At 37.1% G+C, this 25,670-nt stretch overlaps 1 protein-coding gene across 3 annotated transcripts in view; it reads left to right on the top strand.

The window, feature by feature from the left end:
* KDM4C (lysine (K)-specific demethylase 4C) overlaps nt 1-25,670 on the top strand; it is a 381,948-nt gene that overhangs the window by 198,041 nt on the left and 158,237 nt on the right. For all 3 annotated transcript variants that reach the window (XM_011937297.1, XM_011937295.1, XM_011937294.1), the window contains exons 12-14: nt 21,319-21,500; nt 23,415-23,628; nt 25,481-25,557. In XM_011937297.1, coding sequence (XP_011792687.1) covers nt 21,319-21,500; nt 23,415-23,628; nt 25,481-25,557 — 473 coding nt within the window. The remainder of the gene's footprint in view (nt 1-21,318; nt 21,501-23,414; nt 23,629-25,480; nt 25,558-25,670) is intronic.

Genomic DNA, 25,670 nt, shown 5'->3' with positions numbered 1-25,670 from the left:
CCTCCCTCTCTCCCTCCCTGTTGGTGAGGATGCCTGCTCAGAAGCTCTCATGTTTCCTGGAATTGTTAACTGCTTCATTACAGGTTAAATGCTCTATTTCCCTGTGTGGCTTTGAAGCCAGTTGTCATTCAGTGCTACCTTCTCTCTAGCTTTATTTTCCTCAACTTTCCTACATGAGTTGTCCTTTCTGTTTAGACCATCGGTCCCTTACCTTTTTAGCACCAGGCACTGGTTTTGTAGAAGACAGTTTTTTTCCATGGATGGGGGTGGGGGCATAGGGGTGGAGATGGTTTTGGGATGAAGCTGTTCCGCCTCAGATCATCAGGCATTAGATTATCACAGGGAGTGTGCAACCTAGATCCCTTACATGCATGGTTCATAAGACGGTTTGTGTTCCTATGAGAATATAATGCCACTGCTGATCTGACAGGAGGTGGAGCTTAGGCCTCTCTGCTCACCTCTTGCTGTGTGGCCTGTTTACTAACAGGCTACAGACTGGCACTGGTCTATTACCCGGGGGTTGGGGACCCCTGATTTAGACAACTTCTTCCTTACCCTCCCCCTGCTGCTTTTGCTTCCATGCATTTGCCCAGGCTGTTACATTACCTGTGGCACTCTTTTCCTTCTTGGAATGTTTCAATCCTTTGTCACCACTCACCTCTCCTCTTCCACCTCCCCTGCCCATAGACTCCATATGTGCTTGGTTCTTTTGCACCACTGATCACCTTACACTGTGATATGTTCTTTGTCTTTCATGTGTCTGTCTACCCACTCTCATTCCTCTCCTTTGCTTCCCCTATCATGCTTTTGGTAGTGAACATTTCACTGCAATCATGGTAGCTTAAATCACTTACGGATTCAAGAGCAGGAATACCCTGGATAAGGCAATCACTCATCCTTGAAATCAGCCATTAAAAAGTTAAATACCTCAATGTGTTACATACTGTCATATTAAAAGAAAAATGTAAATCCTTGTCCAGGAAATAGTCTCCATATATATGTGTATAGAAAAACATGTTGTTTTAATTACCTGTAGAAATGTGATAAATTATATATTTAATATGTCAGCTCTTTCAGTTTTGTATCTTGACAGAATTGAAAATCTCTTTACCACTGTGCCAGCTTCTATAATTACCTCAGAGTTAAAATGCAGCTGACCCATTGCAGATGTGGCTGGTGCCTTGGAGTTTGAGGGCTTTGGAGCTGTGACATCACGTTGGGTCAGTAAGTGACTCCTTCTTAAGGACTAGTTTATTTAGGTTATGGTGGTTGTACAGGCTGTGGTGGTCCTGAGAGTGATTTTTTTTTTCCCACCCACAACAAGGGAATGATGCATACACTGTTGTCTTCAGCACATTAATTAGAGAATGGGTTTTTTCCTAGGATTTTTTTTTTCTTTTGATTGCTGAGAAAGGAGTGTCGTGTGAGGACGAAAAGAAAGATCAAGACTAAATCAGTTCAGGAGAAGTCACTAGTGAACTTAAATTTCCTACTCTTTGCAGTTTGTATTTCTGTTGTTTTATAAAACCATTCTTTGAAACATAAATATGTATAGAATGTTTTCAAAGTATCATGTTTAGCACTGTCGGGATAATGCATCCAATATAAGGTTAAGTGGGAAAATACAGTTCAACTAGGTTTGTTTACATTGGAAACATTTTGAGGCAAGTAATTATCTTTTGATAGTTTCAGAAAGTACTTACATCGCACTGTCACAGGCTGGAGTGTAGTGGCGGCATCTCGGCTGACTGCAAGCCCCGCCTCCTGGGTTCACGCCATTCTCCTGCCTCAGTCTCCCGAGTAGCTGGGACTATAGGTGCCCGCCACCACACCCGGCTAATTTTTTGTATTTTTAGTAGAAATGGGGTTTCACTGTGGTAGCCAGGATGGTCTGGATCTCCTGACCTCATGATCAGCCCGCCTTGGCCTCCCAAAGTGCTGAGACTACAGGCATGAGCCACTGTGCCTGGCCCTGCAGGTTTAAAATTTTAAAATATATTTAGGGGGTACAAGTGCAGATTTATTACATGGATATACTGCATAGCAGTGAAGTCTGGACTTTTAGTCTAACCATCACCTCAATAGTGCACATTGTACCCATGAGGTAATTAATTTCTCATCTCTCACCAGGTTTGGTATCTGTGTTTGCTGCCTTGCTGCCCATTTTGATATCATTCAGACTCACAAATGTTTTAAGCCATGGCATGCTTCTTCTCACTAGCATTCTCATCAGCAGCACTTTAATCGTGCTGATGCCAACTCCAGAACTTCCCTTGAAGTGACATTGGGCTAATAATCATCCTGCATTGACATCAGTATCTGAACATGTGCTTTGTCACACCCCCGCTCCCCTTCTCCTGGCCTCATGGTGCATTGTTTGTTCTTTGAAGCTTTCATCCTGCACATGTGTACATTTGTTTCCCAACATTTCTTATTTTACTACATTGTTTTCAATTAAAAAGTGAAAAATTGTTTTCAATAAAATATTTCCAGCTTTTCCTGCTGTTACTTCTAGTCTGCTCATTGCTTTTGTGCTTACTGTGTATCCAATCCCTTTGGTTAAGAGATGAGGTTAATGATGTTTCTAATGCAATTGTAAACTAAGGACAAGCCGTGCTAGTGTACAGGGGACTTCGTGAACATGACATTTGCTGACACAGTGATACTGCTCTGCTCAGTGATTCCCACCATGTGCTAGTGGTGAGTATAGCTAACATACTTGTGCTGACAGTGGAGTTTTGCTGGAGTCTGTGAAAGTTAACTGGAAAATTGGTAAGAAAATTGCAAGACTGTTATTAGGTGATTTAATTTTATTTTTTATGCTGAAAATTTTTCATATTTTCTGTAACAAACATTTCTTTTGTATTTGTCCAAACAAGTGTTTTTTACAGAGACTAGGCATATCAATATGATGGAGTAGGTTACCTGATAATCCCCTAGGTATAAAACAACTAGAAATAATGGATAATATAAAATAAACAACTTTTATACGTGCATAGAGAGGCAAAAATAGCACAAAGGATAATACCTCTCCATGCCAACAAATCAGGGTCAGTCGGCTCCAGCACTCTATTCACTCTGTGATGTCTCGGTGCCTGCGTTTACAAAGTAGTGATGGTAGCAGCACCTGCCACATGGAGGAGTTGTTTTGAGGGTTAAAAAGTGTTTGGCACATAATGACTGTTTGTTGTTGCTGTTGTGAGGAGGTGGAGAAAGTGACCGCTGATTGGTAAGGGAGAGCCAAGTTGTGGCTGTTTAGGAGAAATTTGCCAGGACCATAATGGATGCAGAGCAATCAGAACTAGGATGCTAAAGGACCTCTCAGACATTCTGAACTAGAGTCTTAAAAGCCTACACCTTTATTTACTTAAGTACACACTTGAGAAAAAGAAAAAGTGGAAAACAAAATCAAGAAACAAACAAAAACAAGAGAGCTTGCTTGCCTGAAACTTAGGCTTGGGTGGTGAAGGGCAATATGATAGAAGAGAAAGTTATTCTAAGAATTCCTACCCATGTGGTCAAATTTATACCTCTTCTTCTAAGTGAGAAATTTAAAATGAAACTTAGGCTGGCGATTAATGCCTCTAGGGCATCTGGCACAAGCAGTTGCAAAATCTTTGAACACCCCCTGAATAAAAGTCTGGTTGACTAACAGTCAATAGATTGTAGAGTCTTGACTTTGTGCTTTATATGTTTTTTGACTTTGGGTAAGTCTTCTCTCTGCCCTCTTTCCTCCTGCGTAAAATTTGAGGCTTGGTCATGAATGGTAAGTGTTCCTAACCTATAAGTTCATGTATGGATTTTGGGCATTTTGAATCTCCTGAAATAGCATGTGGTGACAGGTTGAGGGCCGCTTTTCCAAAGAGCTGATTGCCATTAATCTAAAGTTTTACTTACAACTCTTCAACTATAATTTTACGATTTCTAGAAAAATTAACACAAAAAGTTGGAAAGATGCAGATAACCAAGTGTTCTGTGTTTAGTGAAGTGCAGAGGCAATCTCATCTATTAATACAAGTTTGAATATTGGCAATATTCAGATTAAAGCCCTGGTTTTGGGTCTGATTTTCTCTAATCCGAATTGTCTGAATAACTCTTTATCAGTCATCACTTCAGCAAGTGCACTACTGTAATGAGCTGTTAAGCATCTTTTTGAAATTAAAGACAGCTTACGCCCTGATCCCTATCTCTGTAATGTCTACATGCCTTGAGGATTAGATTAAGAGTGTATTTCAGGCAATGTTACAGTAATTTATTTCTGGCGAAGTCTGTATATATATAATATTTCATTTAGTAGTGGATTGAATATTTAAATATAGAGATGGAAGAGGTGGAATTGGAGATCTTTCTTGGTGTTTAATCATCATTTAACCCATCTAACCCAGGTTTTCTGTTGTTTTGAAGAATAAAATGTATACATTTATTCACTTTTAAGTAAATGAAACCTCAGAAAGTCCTGTTTGACAAAATTTGATTACTTCCCTAAGTGGTTTTCTCTAGTTCACATTTCTTTTATTAGAACAATTTTTTATAGGCCAGGCATGGTGGCTCACGCCTGTAATCTCAGCACTTTGGGAGGCCGAGGCGGGCGGATCACCTGAGGTCAGGAGTTCGAGACCAGCCTGGCCAATATCGCAGAACCCTCTCTACTATAAATACAAAAATTAGCTGAGTGTGGTGGTGTACGTCTGTAATCCCAGCTACTCGGGAGGTTGAGGCAAGAGAATCGCTGGAACCTGGGAGATGGAGGTTGCAGCAAACTGAGATTGTGCTATTGCACTCCAGCCTGGGCAACAGGCAAGCAAGACTCTGGTTCCAAAAAACAAACAAACAAACAACCAACAAAAAGACAGTTGTTTATAAGCATTTGAATACTAAACTGGTCCTATGTGTGTTTTCCCAGGACTAGAACAGCCCACTGATTGCACTTCATTCTAGGCTGTTGTTTTTCTGGCATTGCCTGGGATTTCCTGTGGTATTTTCTGAGTACTTCACCCCTTGTCTTGTAGTCATGGTCCTGCTGGTACTTTTAGTACACAAGCTGGCTCTTAGACACTTTGCAATTGCCTCTCAAACAAAAGGACATTACTTAGAAGTGAAATTTAGAAATAGAACTAGAAATCAAAGAGTTAGAATTTAGACTTGGCTGTTACCCTTTACCTTTTGTAGATAGGTGTTTGGGGAAAATTATGCCCTCCCGCTCCTGGCAAGCTGTTACTCTCTCTGTTTTAACTGTATTGATGTAGATTTGCTGCTCTTATTTTAAGGATTTATTAAGTGAATATGTTGACCAAATATAATGATGTCTTTTTGATTCAGAAATTATAATATTTTTAGTATTAAATACAAATATTATTTTAAATATTAAAAGCAATCTTTTGTTTTCCAGATGCTACTGGGTACTTGACTGTGTGCTTTATGGCAGGCAGGCTGCGACCTGGCTTAGCGAAGAATAGGTACATCCCTCATCGAAAGTCTTTCCCCTCCGTAAAAATTCTTTTCCCTGCCAGTTTTGAAAAATAAGTGCTATTTGATGGCTGCTGCATGTCATGGTCCAAATATTATTAATTTTTACGTAATGATCTCTTTGTTCCATCAATTCTTTTTAGCTTGAGGTATTAATGTACTTTCATAATAAACACATTTATAGTTCTGTCTGTTTAAGCAATAAAACAACAAAGTCAGCAGATTACAAAGTAGATTGGCTTGGAATGTTTGTTGCTAGGTCACAGCCAGTGTTTTCCTGCATTATGTGGACATAAAACGTTAGATGTTGTTGGCACTCAGATAAAATGAATATTTTATCTAGTGCTTAGGTTTGTAATGATAATTTAATGCTCTCAGTTTAGCTTGATTTCTGTCAGTAAATTCCACTGGAAGTCCCAGTGGCGTTGATTTTTACTGTGGTATGGTGAATAAAAAAACCACCTCACTTCTATTATGCTAGTAGCTTGGTCAGGTTTTGATTAAATTAGAGACAAAAATGCTGGCTTTATAATTTATGTGATGCTGTTTCTTTCTGTACTTTTTACGTTCAATTTTGAAGCTTTTCTAAACAATGATTAACATGAAATCTTATGATCAGGTTTCTGAATGTGCTAAAAGCATGGAGATTGTAAGATAATAATAAAGGCTTTGATTCTTTTGAGTTCATGTATGCCTTGTTTTTTTTTTAAATTAACTTACAAATAAATTGAACTGTAACCTTGTTACTCTTAAAGTCTTGTAGAAAACTACCCAGGAACAGATTTTGATAGCACAGTTTCATGGTGCATTCCATTCTTTAGAAAAATAATGATTGTATTATGTTGTAATGTATATGAAATTGTCAATATTTGAAATTTTTTTTACTCAATGAAAACTGCAATTTCATACAACTCAAGTCTGCTACTTTACATTTTTTCAACCTGAACACAGTTTCTTTTCCTTGGAGACAGAATGTCTTAGCTTTATAGACCACTGAATTAGCACATATTTTGGTCCACATTTTTTTTCATTATTATTTTCATCTTTTCTTTGGTTGTAAAACTAGCTCTGAAGATGGAGAATCAGCATGGAAAGTTTATGTATATTTTAAATTTTAACTTTGTGGTGACTTTATGTCTTCATATTCTTTGTTTTGTCACTGGCCAATGAAAACTTAGTCCTGGCTGGCAACATTCTGCAGGTTGGCATTTGTGCATGTTGGTCATAGAAGTTCGGTAAACATGTTCAAGACTTCCAGCTAGTGAATGGTTAGAAGGTGGCTCTCTTTATCAGCATTTTAATTTTCATAGAGTTGTTTTAGTCCCTTTTCCTTTCGGAGGTGTTAGATTTCCAGGCTTGAGAGAAATGGTGAGATGGGTTATAAATTCTGGACTGATATTTCGTTGTTTTAGTGTTTATGTTCTTTGTTTTGTTTTGCAGAGATTTTTGTTGTGCTTTAAGAGAGTAGAAAGTTAAGGAGAAAGAATTGGCTGATTGGCTATGATATGTATATGTGTTTGAGTATTACATAAATATTTCCATAGTTGTTGATAAAATCTTTTCTTGAGGAGTAAACTGGATAATGCCTTCAAGTGAGTGAGCCGTGGATCTGGGTTAAGAATCTTCTTGGGCGCCCCCAGGAGAAGATTGAATCTTTTATGAGGTAGAGCTGACAGGACCATGTAATGTATTTTGAAGGGAAATGAGAGGAAGAAGATTTATAGCCTTGTTCTCTCCATATTTCTGTATGCTCCCCTGAATAGTCCATGTCCTTATCTTCCTTAGTTGGCATGATGGCCCCCCTACTTGAAGTTCTCTTCGTAGCAGCTGTTTTGTGTGATCTGCCACATGATAACTCTCTATTAGTTGTTGGGTCAAAATAGCTATGATTCCTGCTGTCACATACATAGATGACCAAAGCTGACTTTTTTTTTTTTTTTTGGTATGGGGAGCTTCTTTTTCATGTGGATTGCATCATGCTAGTGTTAACAGTTTCTTGCTTGGAGATCTTGTTTTGCCATTTTTTGACTTTGTATTATATATGCTGTTAATGAAATAGCTTATGAATCTGGAGGTTTTTCCCATTGGTAGTTTTTGTTTGTTTGTTTGAGACAGAGTCTCGTTCTGTCACCCACACTGGAGTGCAGTGGCACAGTCTCGGCTCACTGCAGCCTCCGCCTCCCGGGTTCAAGTGATTCTCCTGCCTTAACCTCCTGAGGTCCTGTAGTCCTGTAGGACTACAGGCACGTACCACCACACCCGGCTAGTTTTTGTATTTTTAGTAGAGACAGGGTTTCTCCATGTTGGCCAGGCTGGTCTCGAACTCCTGGCCTCAAGTGATCCTCCTGCCTCGGCCTCCCAAAGTGCTGGAATCACAGGCGTGAGCCACCACACCTGCTTCCCATGGGTAGTTTTGAACTCCATAAAGGGAAAGGACTGTTGCTTTTAATTTCTTATTTCCAGAATCTGTCGTATTATGAAATTCTAGCATATTATGAATTTCATATGCTTAGTCTTTCGCCTGTCTTTGTTTTTTAATTTTAAATTGACAATTTATAATTGTATAAATTTGTGGGGTACAAAATGGTGTTGCATTTTATTAGTACAATGAGGAATAAGTTGACTTACATGTCACCTTAAATACATAACATTTTGTGGTGAAAGCATGAGAATTTTACTCTGTTAGCAATTTTAAAATGTATAATACTATTATTTCTCTTCAGATCATGTGGCTCTTTCTCCTTTTTCAACTGTCTTTGATTTGATGCTCAGAATATGTTCCTTCTGGTGCCATGTTGACAGCTAAGTTTCCCAAGGGTATGCCAGCTTTCTTTAGGAGTTTTCTTCTTCTCATTCCTACCATGATACGAGAATTGACTGAACTGGTTTCCTCCTATTTGTTGTATACATTACTAGTAACCATTACTTATAATTCTTTTAGATGATGCTAGCATCATTTTTACTGGTAAGGCAATCGAAGCTCATAGACATGAATTCACTTGCCCTGGATCACAAAGCTAGTAAGTGGTAGATAACAGGCTTTAAATACTGTCTGTTCAGTTCCAAAGTTTACACTCTACACTGTTGTTTTTTAGACAGACGGATGCTGTGTCTCCCTGGCTGGAGTGAAGTGGCAGTATCTCGGCTCACTGCAGCCTCCACCTCTCAGGTTCAAGTGATTCTCCTGTCTCAGCCTTCCGAGTAACTGGGACTACAGGTGCCTGCCACCTTGCCTGGCTAATGTTTGTATTTTTACTAGAGACTGGGTTTCACCATGTTGGTCAGGCTGGTCTGACCTCAAGTGATCCACCTGCCTCGCCCTCCCAAAGTGTCAGGATTACAGGCATGAGCCACCATGCCCAGCCCACTCTTTCAACTTTATCACACCAACAACCTCCCAAAGTGGCTAGAATACTGGTAAAAGAAGTTGAAATGGACACATATAAATGTCTGATTATAGCCAGATACCTTTGTTAATAGAGATCAGCTTCCCAGCATTCCTTGTTTCTGTTCATGCGTGTTATAAAATGTATATAAAATATGAGCTGATGTTCTGTAAGAAACTTAAACCACTCTGGTTATGCCATAGTTCCTGGCGAAACCCATTGCCTCAGAGGTAGCATAATTATCATGGCTTTTGTTTTTTTTTTTTTTCTTTGTAATAGAAATTTTGACGGTGTGTCCTTTGAAATGTTTCTCTTATTTAAAGTGTATATAGAGTCAGTTGTAATGTATCCTTTTGAAATACTTTGGTATCAATGTTATTGAGAGGTGATACATAAAGAACAAAACTATATACATCTATTTAATTTCTTCAGTGCATTAGACTTTAAACTGTAGAATTCTCTACTGTTCATTATTACATTAGCATTTTGGGGGAACTATAATGTAGAATTTAATTTTTTCTCAATGTCACCACTTGTCAGTAAAATCATACCTAAAGTCCTATAATTTTTTTCTCTTTTGTACTTCTGAACACAGCTTTATAAACATTTGAAGGTCAGCATTTCAAAAAAAATCACTTAAATATTGTTTTCATACATTATTCAGTACAGAAATTATAAAGTTCCCAAGTTTGAATCTTTGCCTTTTTGAGTATCTCACTTCTGTACTTACCCCACCCCACTATACCGCCCATTTCCTGCAGGATGTTTGAAACCATGCCTCCCAGGACTGAGATTTTCCTCAGGTACCTGAAATGTAACAGATGCTGCTGTGCTCTTCATAGCAGAGAATGGTGCTGTACCAGCCAAAACACCTCACTAGAGCATCACCCCAAGCAGCAGAATGACTGTGATGACTGGCAGAGGGAAATTATACTGTAGTGGAATCGATAGTCCTGGCAGCAGCCCTTTCACAAATGGCCCAAATATTTTTCTCTAGGGATGTCACTTACGTGTCACAAAATTTGTTCAAAGAGACTGTCCTGGGTGAGTGAATAAATCTGGCAAAAATCTGTTCTTAAGGCAAGGTTTCCCCCAGTTCATAGTTCCCACCTAATATTATTTTGACAGCAGTTTTTAAAAAACTTTTAAGATGACAAATTTTTATAATTACGAAAACTTAAAAAGCCTCTTTATTCCAGACATGTAACTTTTTTAATAGAATTGGCAATATTCCCTATACACGGTTTTGTGCTCCCATTTTTTATTGATTATAATATTATATTCAACTAATATGTTATATAACGTATATATTCATACTATATATTTCATTAGTCCTCAAAAGCATTTCTTCTAATGCATGCATTATATAGCTATGCCATAATTAATTTGCATATTTTAAAAATTCTTTTGGATACTTTTGTAAAGGGCATTAATTTCTTTATTATCATCAGTTATATTCAGTGATGTTTTTGAGTAAATGGGAGAATAAAGGCTTTTATTTTCCCTACAAGGCTAAACCTTTTGATGGAAATACTTATGTATAGGAGATAACTTGGTATCTGTCTAGATTGGTTCTGTTCTAATCTGTGTTGTCATCTTAAAAGGTTAGTATTTACGGCATACATTTTAAGAGATTTTCTGAATGGCTTCTGCGGGGTTCTGTCCTGCAGACCCTGACCCAATGACTGATGAATAAAGTACACTGACACACAAATATTCTGCTTCGCCAGTTCTACTGAGTGTCTGGCCACTTAGTCACAGCCGTGGCCCCGATCAGCCAGTGAGACTCACATTTATTTAGTAAAGATTAATTGACAAAGGCTTGAGTCAACACTACTAGAGGGTAATTGACATTGTGGACTTCCGGAGTATAAAGGAATTACGCACTGGTAGAACAAAGGTTAGTATTAAGACCACATGAGTAAACAAATGAGTTAGATAAATGCCTCACATGCCTTTGTTTCTACTCTAATTTATTTAACGTAAGGGGACTCAACTGCCTTCAGCCAGATTTATTACCGAAGTTATGTAAACACTCAGGGCTTCCGAGAGCGTTTGTGGCTATTATAACTAAAATTTTTCCCACCAGCCTGACTGAACCCCCACAGACCTTTGCAGAGATTATGTTGGAGGCCTAGAGAGGAAAGATCATCATGTACTGAAGTACCAGGTTGCTCATACCAGCAAATAGCAACTTTTGGCTATCTCTTGTAACTTGTTGGAGAATTCTGACATTTAACTAATCTTGTACTCATCTTACAGATTGAAAAACAGATTTAGAATCGTCACCCAACCAAGACCATATAGACTGCATGAATGAAGCATTATTTTAATTTATTCTGATAGGTTGGAGCAGAACTCTACACTTTTAAAACCATGCTTATCTTAGAATAATTTGGTGACACTTGGACTAATGTTTTCAAATATGTATTTTCTAGTGTGACTTTTTACTTTATGTAAAAGTCATTTTCCCTTTCGTATGAAAAGTAATACAAATTAATGTGTGTACAAAGCAACCAAAAATAAATAAGCATTAAAATAAATACTGTATATTTACACAGTTGCTAACAACATCTCCCCAGTGTGACCCTTCCTCACCTTGGGAAGTTTTATTAATCTGCTGGAATACTGCAAATTAGTGTAAGTAGAAAACTTTTGAAGATTCTCTGAATGTCTTAAGATACTCTTTCTGCAAGCCTGACTTTCTTATTAGAACCAGAAAGTTTTTAGGATTTCCTGTGCTTCAAATTAATGGGGCCTCCCCTTCTGGTACCGTATCCTGTGGGATTGAGTCTCTTCCAGGCAGACCTCTCTGACTGTTGGGGAATCATTGGGTGAGCATCAGAGGTGATACTGATTGTCTAGTTAATGATCAATGACAAGACAAAAATCTAGCTATCCCTTTGAGGTGTTTGAAAAGCAGAATTGTTTATGGTCCTGAGGAGTGGACAGTGTAATTTGAACGGCAAGCAGGGAGAATAGCTTTGGAGATGCATTTGAGACACCTTGGAAGGGCTGAGAAGGGAGGGTTGTAAGCAGGCAGTGAATGACTAATGATTGTGATTTTACCTATAGGTAATTGTAGAAGCGGAAGTTGTCGTCAGTTTCTTAATACCCAGCCAGCGCACATATAAATCAGATGTTTTTGTTTTGACTCGTATTTCTTCTTGAGGACTATTCTTAGGCCCTGTTTGCAGAGCTATTTCTACTACCTTTGTCCACGAGTTTTTAATTCTGTCAGAAATAATTCACAGTAAGAGGCAATGATTGGTTTCCTGGGTCTAAGTGAGAATGAATACTTTTCATACTACTATAAAAAAACCGTTTCAGTCTATTGTGTATATGATCCAGGAGTTTCATCTATAGGCAAGTTCATTTATAAAATGAAACAATTTATAAAATAATTTTTTTTTTTATTGACATGGTGATTAAAAAATTTGAAAACAGCTATTGAGGGTATTGTTGGCAAGGTGGCAGTATTTTCAACATGTTTCTTCAGTACGTTTATCCAAGTTAGCATCTGGTTTTCCCATTTCCACCTCACAGTAGTGTTTGTTGAGGGGCTAGCCCTCTTCCATAGGATGGCCCTTTTAGCCACTGCTTATGTTTCCTTATTTAGGACAAAGTTCCTCATACCTTGGTGCCTGGTATACTGGGCGTCTGTAAATTTAGAAAGGCTTACATAGATTTGAGGAACTGCTTTGTATTTAGGCTCATGATTTTCTTGACGGCATGTTACTTGCTACAAGGAATGACAGTGTGTTTGTAAAAATCTTAATCTAGGAGTATGGGTTTCTACCATGAGGTGAGAGGCTCACTGACTGAGGAAGAAAAAAATTAAGTGCTCTTGGCATAAAATCTTTTTTTTCTTTAATTTCTGGCAAACCTTTGCAGACATTCATGAAAGAACCTAGGGAGAAAATGAGGCCCTTTTGCTGTGTTGACTCTTGTTTTCTTTTTGCTTAAGTATTTCAAGTTGATTAAGGTAAGTTGTTTATGAAGTTACTGCTTGGTTTTAAGAGCGAAGCCTACACCAGGTCTTTTTAAGGCTTGTATTGTTTAGCAGTGACTCTTTGATACTAACACTTTTAGAAAAATGTACACATGTATATGCCAGTGATTCTCAGTCTCTTTGGTCTCAGGAAGCCTTATGTTCTTAACTCTTCTGAGGACCCAAAAGAAGATTCTTTTATTTCCTTTTTTGTGGGTTTATTTTATTGATACTTACTTACTGGAAATCATACCAGGGAAAATTTAAATTATATTAATTCATTTAAAAGTAGCAATAAAAACTACATTTACTTAAATAGTTACATTTATTTTCATAAAAAATAATGATTTTCCCAAACCATAAAAAGTAATTAGAAACATCAGCAAGGCGGTTGAATAGGACTTCACAGCCCTTGTCCCCTGGCAGAAACATCAATTTAACAACTATCAATGCTCAAAAATGCCTTCAAAAGAGATACGGGAACCAGAGGAGAGATGATGGCACCTGAGTATAGCACGTAAATTAAAAAAGATGCACTGAAGAGATGGGAAGGACAGTTTTGCATTACCTGTATTACCACGCCCCTAACCCCAGGCAGTACAGTGAGGAGAGCCATAGGGATACCTGTGTGGGAAGGAGAGTGGTGTGAGAACCATATTTTGCCTCAGACCCCAATCTAAGGTCTGTTGCAGTGAAACCCAGCACCACACAGTCCCATAACCGTAGATTCCTGGCTGGTACCTGCAGACTGAGCCTCCAAGATTGCTCCAGTGTCAGGCCATCTCTCAGCCTCAAGACTAGCTCAGGTGTCAGGTCAATACCCACATCCTTAGATTCCAGATCAGCACCCACGGAGCCGGTCTCCAAGCCTCCCTCAACAGTAACCAGCATTTGCAGTCCCAGACTCCAGGCCCACTCCAGAGCCAAGACAACCCCCACAGACTCAGGCTCCAAGCTCTTCCCCTGGTCTAGGATGTAGTCCAGACTTGTGGACCTGGTTTTCATGCCTGCCCTAGTGAACCCAGGGTACAGGTCTACCACAGAAGACTCTGGCATTGGGCCAACTCCCACAGACCAAGCATCCGGGAACATCCCTGTGGATTCAGTTGACAGGACCATGCCAGTGGAACATTGGTGCCAAGCTGGCCCCCATGAACCCAAGATCCTGGCCTAACTCAGTAGTCCCAAGCTCCAGTTCTTACATGGTGGACTTAGGCCCCAGATACAACTCCATGAACTCAGGTGCCAGGCCAGCTCACATACTGATGCAGACATAAGGCTGGAGGATTCCAGGAGCAAGCCTACCCTTGGACCATGCCAGATGGCCTGCCTAGAAAATCTGGATGAGCTGACTGGTGAAGGGTTTTCCAAGCCAAAGCCAGTCTACAAAGATTGGGATAAATCACTGCTTCTTCAAATGCATAGATACCAACTCATGGTCACAAGAATCGTGAATAATCAGAGAAACATGACACCACTGAGGGAACAAAATAAAACCTGAGTAACCAACAGTAAAGAAATACGGATTTACAAACTGCCTAAAAGCAATTCAAAATAATAATCTTAAAGAAGCTTAATGAGCTGCAAGTGAATACAGATAGACAACTAAATGAAATCAGGAAGACAATGCACAAACTAGTTGAGAATTTCAACAAAGAGATAGAAGCCATAAAAGAGAACCAAACATATTCTGGAGGTAAAGAACACAATAACTGAACTGAAAAATTCCAAGAGGGCTTCAACAGTGGTCTCAAGTCAAAGAATCAGTGAAATTGAAGACAGGTCACTTGAAATTAACCAGAGAAAGAGAAAGAAAAAGTAATGACAAAGAATGAAGAAACTTGGTATGATTTCAGTGTGTTCCCTATAATAAAATTCATGTTGAAATCTAATACCCATTGTGGTGGCATTAAGTAGTGTGACCTTCTGTTGAACAGCTGCAGAATACACATTCTTCTCAAGCATACATGGGACATTCTTCGGGATAGATCATATGTTAGGCCACAAAACACATTTTACTAAATGCAAGAAGACTGACATTATACCAAGTGTATTTTCTGACCACAATGCTATGAAACTGGAAGCCAATAACAAGGAATTTTAGAAAATTCACAAATACATAGAAATTAAGAATATGGTCCTGTGAATAATCAATGAGTCAAGGAAGAAATTTAAAAACATCTTTACACAAATGGAAAGGGAAACACAACATAAGAAAAGTTACAAAATGGAGCAAAAGGTGTTTGAAGAAGGAAGTTTTTAGCAATAAATGCATACACCAAAAAAGAAGGATTTCAACCTAATATTACACCACAAGGAATTAGAAAAAGAAGAACAAACTAAGCCCAAAGAAAGTAGAAGGATGGAAATAATAGAGATCAGAGCAGAAATAAATGAAATAGAGAATAGAAAAACAGTACAAAAGTCCAATAGATACCTTTTCTGGAAAGATAAAATTGACAAACTTTAAGTTAGATTAAGGAAAAAAGAAGACTAAAAATCAGAAATGAAAGACATTACAACTGATACCACAGAAATACAGAGGATCATATTAATAAAAGATAAACAATTATAACAACTGGATAACTGAGCATCAGCGCATAAATTCTTAAGACACAAATCATCTACCAACACTAAATCCTGAAGAAATAGGAAATCTGAACAGATCAGAAATGAATAAGGAGTTGGAATCAGGAAACTCTTCCATAAAGAAAAGCCCCAAACCCGATTACTGCCAAGTTCTACCAAACACTTAAAGAACTAAAACCAATCCTTCTCAAATCCTTCCAAAATATCGAAAAGGAAGGAATAGTTCCAAATTCATGTTGTGAGGCCAGCAGTACCCTAATGCCAAATCCAGACAGGGGCTCCGCAAGAAAAGAATGAAGGCCAAAAACCCCATGATCATCTCAATCGTTGTAGAAAATAATTTGATAAAATTTAACATTCTTTTGTGATATAAAATTAGCAGATTAAGTGTAAAAGGAACATACTTTAACACAATGAAAGCCAAGTACAACAAGCCCACAGCTAACATCATTGTTGATGAAAAATGGAAATTTTCTTCTAAGATCAGGAACATAACAAGAATTCCCACTCTTGCCACTTCCATTAAACATGATACTGGAAGTTTAGCCAGACTAGTTAGGCAAGATAAAGAAATAAAAGACATCTAGTTAGCAAAGGAATAAGCTAAATTGTATCTTTTTGCAGATGATATGATCTTATATATAGAAAACCCCAAAGATGCCACCAAAAAACTGTAAGAACTAATAAATCAGGAAAGTTGTAGGATACAGAGTCAACATAGAAAAACCAATATCATATCCATATACTTACAGTGACTTCTCTGAAAAATAAATCAAGAAAATAATTCTACTTACAGTAGCATCAAAAAAATAAATTCCTTAATGAATTTATTGATTTAACTTTTAAGTTCAGGGGTACATGTGCAGGTTTGTTACATAAGTAAACTTTTGTCATGGAGTTTTTTGGTACAGATTGTTTCATCACCTTGGTATTAAACCTAATATCCATTATCCATTATTTTTCCTGATTTTCTCCCTTCTCCAACCATTCACCCTCTGAAAGGTCCCAGTGTGTGTTGTTCTGCTTATGTGCCCATGTGTTCTCATCATTTAGCTTTCACTTATAAGTGAGAACGTGCAGTATTTGGTTTTTTGTTTCTGTTAGTTTGCTAAGGGTAATGGCCTGCAGCTCCATCATGTTCCCACAAAGGAAATGATCTCCTTTTTTATGGCTGCGTAATATTCCATGGTATGTAGGTACCACATTTTCTTTATCCAGTCTATCACTGATGGGTATTTAGGTTGATTCCATGTCTTTGCTCTTGTGAATAGTGCTGCTATGAACGTATGTGTGTATGGGTCTTTATAATGCACTTTATGTGGTTTTTATTGCTTTGGGTGTATACCCAGTAGTGGGATTGCTGAGTTGAATGGGATTTCTGTTTTTAACTCTTTGAGCAATCACTACACTGTCTTCCATAATGGTTGAACTAATTTATACTCCCACCAACAGTGTATAAGTGTTTCTGTTTCTCCATAACCTTGCTCTCATCTGTTATTTTTTGACTTTTTAATAACAACCATTCTGACTGGTGTGAGATGGTATCTCATTGTAATTTTGATTTGCATTTCTCTAATGATCAGTGATGTTGAGCTTTTTTTCATATGCTTGTTGGCCGTATGTATGTCTTCTTTTGGAAAGTGTCTGTTCATGTAATTTGTCTAGTTTTTAATGGGGTTGTTTTTCTTCTTGTAAATTTGATTAAGTTCCCTTTATATGCTGAATATTAGACCTTTGTCAAATGCATAGTTTGCAAAAATCTTCTCCCATTCTGTAGTTTGTCTTTTCACCCTATTGATAGTTTCCTTTGCTGTGCAGATGCTTTTTAGTTTAATTATATCCCGTTTGTCAATTTTTGCTTTTGTTGCAATTGTACTCCAAAAGCACAGACAACAAAAGCAAAAATATATACATGGGATTTTATCAAATAGGCTTCTGCAAAGGAAAGGAAGGAAGAACAGAGTAAAGAGACAACCTACAGAATGTAGGAAATTATTTTGCAAACCATATCTCTGATAAGTTATCAATATCCCAATATTGACATTATATAAGGATACATAATATCCTTATATATGTATCCCAATATATAAGGAACTTAAACAGCTAAATAGCAAGAAAACAATTAACTGGATTAAAACTGGGCAAAGGACCTGAATAGATGTTTCTCAGCAGAAGACATATGGATGGCCAACAGTTATATGAAAAACACCCCACATCACAGCTCATTAGGAAAGTGCAAATGAAAACCTCACTTCTTATCCCTGTTAGAATGGCTTTTATCAAAAAGACAAGAAGTGTTGGTTAGGATATAGAGAAATGGGAACCTTTGTACACTGTTGGTGGGAATGTAAATTAGTACAGCCATTATGGGTAACAGTACGAAGATTCCTGAACAAAATTAAAAATAGGTTTACCTTTTGATCCAGAAATCCCCATCTGGGTTTGTCCAAAGGATGTAAGAGAAATGAAATCTGTATGTCAAAGAGATATCTGCACTTACATGTGCAGTCAGCATTATTCACAGTAAGTACAATATGAAATAAATAAATCTGAAGTATCCATCAATCAAGGAATGGATAAGGAAAATATTGTATGTGCACATAGTCCAATACTGTTCAACCTTATAAAAGAAGGAAATCCTGACATTTGCTGCTCCATGAATGAAACTGGTGGACATTATGTTAAGTGAGTTGAGCCAGGAACAGAAAGACATACACCAGATGATCTCACTTATATGTGGAATCTAAAAACATGAAACTTGTAAAAGCAGAGAGTAGGGTGCTAGTTACCAGTGGCTGCAGGTTGGGGAGATGTTATATTTTTTTCAAATGTCTTTAGTATTGGATTTAGTAAAAGACAGCTGCATTCTTTTATTTGCTTCTGCATTCAATCTCTTGCACTATGTTGTTTTGGTTGAAGAATATGATGAAAATTTCGGCTTCCCCCAGATAATGTGGTTGGAAAGGGAGCAAGCAGTATTTTAATAACCTTTCTAGATAGTTAAGGGGGCATTCTTCTTTGACTCTTTATCAAAACCTGACAAACAGTAGTTTAGTTTCAGTGTGGAACCTAAAATCATACCAGTGAATTTTTTATACTCTATTAAGCTGAAAGTTCGTTGGTGTGTCTTGCATTTTAAGTGGCTTTTTAATCCATGCATGATTTTTGTTACTATGCGTTAGCAAACAAAGATGTGAGTTATCCAGATCTTTTAGATATTGACACATCTCTTTATATGATATAAAAAATTACATTCATTATTATTATCACTTCCACCAGAGACAGATTTAAGCATTTGGAATCTGTTGAGCTTACAGTAATGGATACAAATTTTCCAGAAATTTTAATTGTGACTTATAAGCTTGATTTTTATCATTGTTGACAAATACTCTAGTTGTTTTTTAAAAAATTGACAGGTTGTTTTTGTTTATTTTCAAGAAAATTCCTGCCAGCCACCCAAGTCTGAATGACTGTAGTTTGTCTGCTAATAATTTTTTTCATGGAAAAAGTGGCATTCCATGAAAATGGCAGGCAGTTCAACCCGCAATTCAATTAATTGCACAAGGGCTTTTCTAAAGACTACTCTTGAACTTCAGTGTGTACAGAAATACTTTATGCATACATTCCTTTTTTTCCACAGATTTAATAAAATTGATGCTTCCCCCCATCAAAGGCATTACTAAGAGAAACTGCCTTTTTGTTACCTCTGTAAGTATGAGGTAGTCAATATAATGATTCCTTTGGTACCACTGCCTTGATTCATGCTGAGGCACCAACAATTTTACTCTCTACTGCTTTTGTATCACCATTACAAATCTCAACTGGGTAACATAGTCAAATAACGTGCGTTATTATGAAAGTAGTTTTGACTATACAGATGCCATGCAACAGGATTGTGCATCCCCTGGAGTTCACCGATCATGTTTTGAGAACGGCGGTTATCTTTCAATTCCAGTTGACTCCTTGAACATCACTGGTTTGAATTGTTTGGGTCTACTTACATGCCATTTTTTTCCAATAAGTACATTAGAACATTTCTCGTAGACTTGGAACAATTTGAAAAAACTCACAAATGAATCATATAGCCTAGAAATATTTAAAAAATAAAGAAAAAGATAGGTCATGAATGCATAAAATATATGCAGATACAAGACTGTTTTATCGTTTACTACTATAAACATAAATCTATTATAAAAAGTTAAAATTTGTCACAACATATGCACACAAACACGGATGTAAGCAAATATAAAGGTGCGGTATTAAATCATAAATGCATAAAATTAGCTGTAGTATATCCTGTGCTATAATAATTTTTTAGCCATCTCCTTTTGCTATTATGGTGAGGCCAAGTGCTGCGAGAAACAGTTTACATTTAGAGTCAGATTACTTTATTGCAAATATAGGCAAAGATTCTTCTCTTTTGTTTTCAAATACTCTACCCATGGGTGAATACCAAGTGTTTTCCATTGTAAAAATAATAAGAACAACAACCATGATGACATGATTATTATAATAATGCCACCCTTTGTGCTACAGTTGGCATTTGACATATTTTGAGTTATTTTCAGCCTCCTTCAGTCCTTCCCATTTTGCCATCAGTGCAGATCTAATTTGACTTTTTCTGAAACAGGTAAGTCAACATGGCAAGGGCTGGAACACACTCACTCACCAGTGCTTTGTAGTTCAGCACATTGCTCTACAGTATTCATTTATTGGACTATGAAAGCTACTCATGAAGATGTTTAGAATGTGTCACAGCCCTAGACACTGGGTGCAGCTTTTATTCTGGCTACTTGCTCTGATGTACTGCCCTCTGCTATAGGCATGAAGAGTTTTTTGTTAACATGTTGTGTCTTTCTGTATTTTTCTGGTGCTCTGTAAGATTTTATAAAGTGCTGTTCTTGTGGAGTAGAGAAATACACATTTTAGGCCAGGCTCGGTGGCTCATGCCTGTAATCCCAGCACTTTGGCAGGCTGAGGTGGGTGGATCACCTGAGGTCAGGAGTTCTAGACCAGCCTGGTCAACATGGTGAAACTCCATCTCTACTAAAAATACAAAAACAATTAGCTAGGCGTGGTGGTGGGTGTCTGTAATCCTAACTACTCAGAAGGCTGAAGCAGTAGAGTGGCTTGAACCCCGGAGGCAGCGGTTGCAGTGAGCTGAGATTGCACCATTGTACTCCAGCCTAGGCACAAAGAGCAAAACTCCATCTTAAAAAAAAAAAAAGAAAGAAGGAAAAAGAAAAAAGAAATACACATTTAAAAGACTTGACCCTCTAGGGGTATTTTACGGAACAAATGAGAAGATCTGACTAGGGATTTTCTTTTATATCCGTGTAATGCTAGTATATTGCTTGGTAGTTTATAGCTGCTCTGTAAAAATGTTAATTGTAATAAATTCTTGAACCCAGGAGTTAATTCGGTGAAGTTCAATTCAACTTTTATTGAGCCGTGTACTATGTTAGATGAAGAAAGTAAAAATTGGCAAACTAGTTTCTGGATTGTGAATTACTCTGATAACTAGAAGATAATCTCATACACATAAACCTATTTTAGTATTGGAGCTTTTACCGTAGCAGTAGAGACACGGAAGGAGTCATGTGGGAAGGAGGGAACAGTGTAATTATTTCTGGTAGGGATGGGGAGGGTCACAAAACAAGGGTGGTTGTCTGGCCATGAGATCTGATCTAGTCTTTGAGGCTTGAGGAGGATTATAAGGCAACTTCCCTTATTCTGGCTCTCTCAGGATGTATTTGAAAGACAAAATAGGTTTGGTTTCTGGCCTTAATATCACAGATTCTGTGGAATGTTTGCTTCTTTTGTACTCAGGGTGATTGTTTTCCCTGGTTTCCGTGCTCACGATATTTTCCTGCCTTTTTCCTTAAGAATTGCCTGAGGTTCTGTCCATTGAGGAGGAAGTGGAAGAAACAGAGTCTTGGGCGAAGCCTCTCATCCACCTTTGGCAGACGAAGTCCCCTAACTTCGCAGCTGAGCAAGAGTATAATGCAACAGTGGCCAGGATGAAGCCACACTGTGCCATCTGCACTCTGCTCATGCCATATCATAAGGTAAAGGGGGGCTGCTGTCAGAGTTGCCTTCATTGCTCTGCTTTCCGTGTGACCACATACCACAAGATCACTGTAAATTGTTGTGGGATTCCTTTGCACATAAGAAGGAAGACATCCTTAGGTAGCTGATGGCTTTCATAGAACCACAAACACTTTCTACATCCTCCTTGGGGGACACTTTTCTGAAAATACTTTTTCTTTTGAGATAGGGTCGTGCTCTGTTGCCCAGGCTGAAGTGCAGTGGCATAGTCTTGACTCCACGTAGGCTTGTACTCTGTCTCAAGCGATCCTTCTGCCTCAGCTTCCACAGTAGCTAGGACTATAGGTATGAGCCACCATACTTGCCTAATGTTTTCAATTTATTTTTTAATTTTTCTGGCGAGTTGGTCTTACTATGTTGCCTAGGCTAGTCTTGAGCTCCTGGCCTCAAACGATCCTTCCACTTTGGTCTCCCAAATCTTTTCTGAGTATCTTATTTTATTTCATGGGGGGGTTACTTTCAGCTTTTCTACGTCTTTTACCAAGAAACACAACTTAAAGCTTACAAATAGTAGAAACTTGCAAAGATAGAACTTTAAGTTTACCTCTGTTTTTTATGTTGTTGTTTGAAAATGTCATTCTCAAATAATGGAAATGTCAGCCCTAGGTCCAAATTTTAAGTGTCTCTTTTCACCTTTCCATGTGGAACATGCAAAAGACACAGCCAAGACTCACTAGAAACTACATTTTCCAGTTCATCCTCATCAGCTGGCTGTGCTTGATGTTGTTTTCAGCATCATTCCATAGATATTATACTGATAGCACCTCAGCTAATGGAGGGTCACAGTCCTCAGCACTCAAACAGTTGAAATGATCTTTAGGAATCTTGTAAGGGTGGAACTATGTGGTTCATTTTAAGGTACAGTATATTATGAAGTGTATTGACATGAACATTATGTTTTGGGTTATATTTTTATTTATAGAAACAAATATTTTATTCAAGATTATGTCTGTCTTAGAGTTCTTTATAAAAATAAACTGTTCTGTTCAGACATTTCAGAGCAAGAAAATGTGTGGTATCTCACATTTTCAGACCTTTGTACTGAGGAAATAATTTATTCCCTTCATGTTTTTTAATGTGGCACTGGTGAGTGATAAACATTATTTTTCTTTTCCTTTAGTCATTAAATTTCTGGGTTTTAACTACTTATTGATTCTTATTTCTACATTATAATCTGTATATGTCTCAATAATGAAAAAATTCAAACTAAAATCATAAGATTTGTAGAGATTTAATATAAAATAATACAGTATAAAACATAAAATAAAATCTGTGAGGTAATTCATTACTTATACTTTAAAGTAAATACTAAATGTTTTTTCTATCTTTTGGTGTGAGGTGATAGTTTTGTTTGATACATTATCCTTTCTTATTTAGTGACATGTGCCAGTTCTCTCTCTCTTGCTTTCAAATACTGTGATGAGGCAAAAATTCTTAAAGCCTCTCCTAATACTGCTGCACAGATTAAAACTGGGGTTTTTGTACACTCCTTCAAGTGTAGCAAAATATGATTCTTCAGTAAATGAAAACAGATCTGTTAACTCTAGTGCATATGAAGAAGCAAAAGAATTGATGCTTTCTATGAACTAATTTTGGGAAGACACAATTTGAGTAGCCAGTCACTTTCTTATATGAACAGACATAATAGAATATTGTCCTGTTCCTACAGATTAGCTTTTGGGTGGGAGTCTGAGGTGGAATGTTGATTTAAAAAAAAAAAAAAACCAAAAAACTAGTAGTTTGATCAAGGAGAACAACAGGAAGAACAAAAGTTAGAAGTTAGTGTCTGGAACAGGAGTTAGTGGATTTGAGTGACTAGAATGATGAGCTCTTTTCCATGTTTTTCACTCATGTGGAAACGTTGTGTTTTTCAGCCAGATAGCAGCAATGAAGAAAATGATGCTAGATGGGAGACAAAATTAGATGAAGTCATTACGTTGGAAGGAAAGACTAAGCCCCTTATACCAGAGATGTGTTTTATTTATAGTGAAGAAAATATAGAATATTCTCCACCCAATGCCTTCCTTGAAGAGGATGGAACAAGTCTTCTGATTTCCTGTGCAAAGTGCTGCGTACGGGTTCATGCAAGTAAATGGATCTATAATTCATCAATCACTGGCTTTTCAGCATTTCACATCATCTTTATTTCTCACTTTTTTGGAACCTGTCAGATCTGTTGCATGGACTATTGGCATTCTTCATGGTTGATATCATTCTTTTTCACATTTCTTCTAGTAAAAGTATGAGTTAGTATATTCATCCTTTTTTCACCACTTTCATGTAGTATCAGTGGAGAGCAGGTCTGGGTTTTTTTTCTGTTGGTTTGTTTGTTTGGGGTCCGGGTGAGGAGTCATCATGGGGTTCCTTTCACATGCTTGAATTTTACTTACTTTAAGATCTAGTTTATAAAAACTTAATTTGAAAGTCTGATACTGTTGAAGACTGTTTTTCTTTGTGACTTTTAAAAGAGAAATGGATGTTCCTTTGGTTATTCTGAGAATTGTTATATTGAGTTAACTTTTTTTCATTCGTAAGGATGGAAATCTCTATTGCCTTCCAGGGGAGAACAGTCATTACAGTTGTTTTACCCCTGGACTGAGATAGTCTCCACACCTATCTCAATTTATTATTTTTGACAGTTGGATAAGTGGTAAACATTTATTGATCTGCCATGTAAATCCTATGAAATATGTAAAAGGGATCTCATATACTACAACTGTATTTTAAGGCATTTTAATATTCCAGATCGTACCAAATCACATATTCTAGTAACTCACTTAGGTGTGGCCTGTCCTCTGTCAATGTAGTTAGAATGGTTTATAATATAGATATTATCTTCTCTATTTACCTCAGAGTAATAATTGCTTTATATTAGCGTTGAAACAGCTTCGTCATTTATCATTTATTGATTAATTAGATACTATCTACTTAAAGGATTTAAACAGTATCTGCTTGAAATGTAATAGCCATCTTGTTTTTGTATTGAAGGCAATTTGTAACACACACACACACGCATATACACACCTTACATTGTTATGTGTGTACAGTAGGTAAAGCACTATTTTGTGTATACCTATTATTGGGATATAATCTGATTCCTGAATGTATCAGCTATGTAGTATAACCATACTATCTTATACACATATGCTTTAACTCATTATTTCATGGACATGGTTAACCATGATAGGTTTTTTTCTCAGGAAATTACATTTCTGTTATTTTGTTTCCATCTCAAATGTTATAGAAATTTTCAAAAATTACTCATTAAATCTTAACCCTCTTATAAGGAGGGGGTTTTAATATCGGAAATATTAAAAATTACTCATTTAAATATTTCAAAATTCTCTTATCTCAAGAAGTCAGAGTGACATGTGTTCCTTGATGCCATGTAATTGCTATGTATATTTGCATAATCAGCCATCACCTTAGATAGTTATTTTGGGTCAGGCATGAGCTGAATAGACAAATTGAATTGAAAATATTCCTTCATTGCTAACTCTGAATTTGTAGCATTTGCCTTATCATTGAGGTTGAAGGTAGGTAGACTTAATTTTTGAAGTAATTTAAAATTACTTCAAAATTTAAATTAATTTAATAATATTAGGTTACAATGTATTTATTGTATTATTTTTAACATTTCCTTAAACTTTGCCCCATGGATTGCAACTTATTTTGAGATGTCTGTGCGTGAACAAATTAGTAGACTTGACATTTTAAAATTTTATTACCCATTCAAGACGTTCCATAAGTATTTTCTATAGCTATTGTGTTAGTTATCAATAAGACTCACATTCACCTTGCTTATGTTTTGTTCTATACAGTGAGAATCAAGACAGTATGGTAGGCTAGTGTTCCATTTTTATTTGTTTCAGTACTGAGATCTGCAATATTTTAAAGGTGAAAAAGACCTAATGCATGGATACATACTATTATTTTATAGGTTGTTATGGTATTCCTTCTCATGAGATCTGTGATGGATGGCTGTGTGCCCGGTGTAAAAGAAATGCGTGGACAGCAGTAAGTGGCTTATTTTAGTATTGCTTAATCTTTCTTCCCACCCCACCCACGGTGGTCACATTTGAGTCTAATGAAAAGATAAGATTGCTCAGGTGTTTATAGATGCAATTCCA

The sequence above is a fragment of the Colobus angolensis genome, unplaced genomic scaffold (genome assembly GCF_000951035.1).
Source record: "Colobus angolensis palliatus isolate OR3802 unplaced genomic scaffold, Cang.pa_1.0 Scaffold162, whole genome shotgun sequence".
Classification (NCBI taxonomy): domain Eukaryota; kingdom Metazoa; phylum Chordata; class Mammalia; order Primates; family Cercopithecidae; genus Colobus; species Colobus angolensis.
The sequence above is the reverse complement of the archived record's forward strand: the minus strand, read 5'-3'. Positions and strand labels throughout refer to the sequence as shown.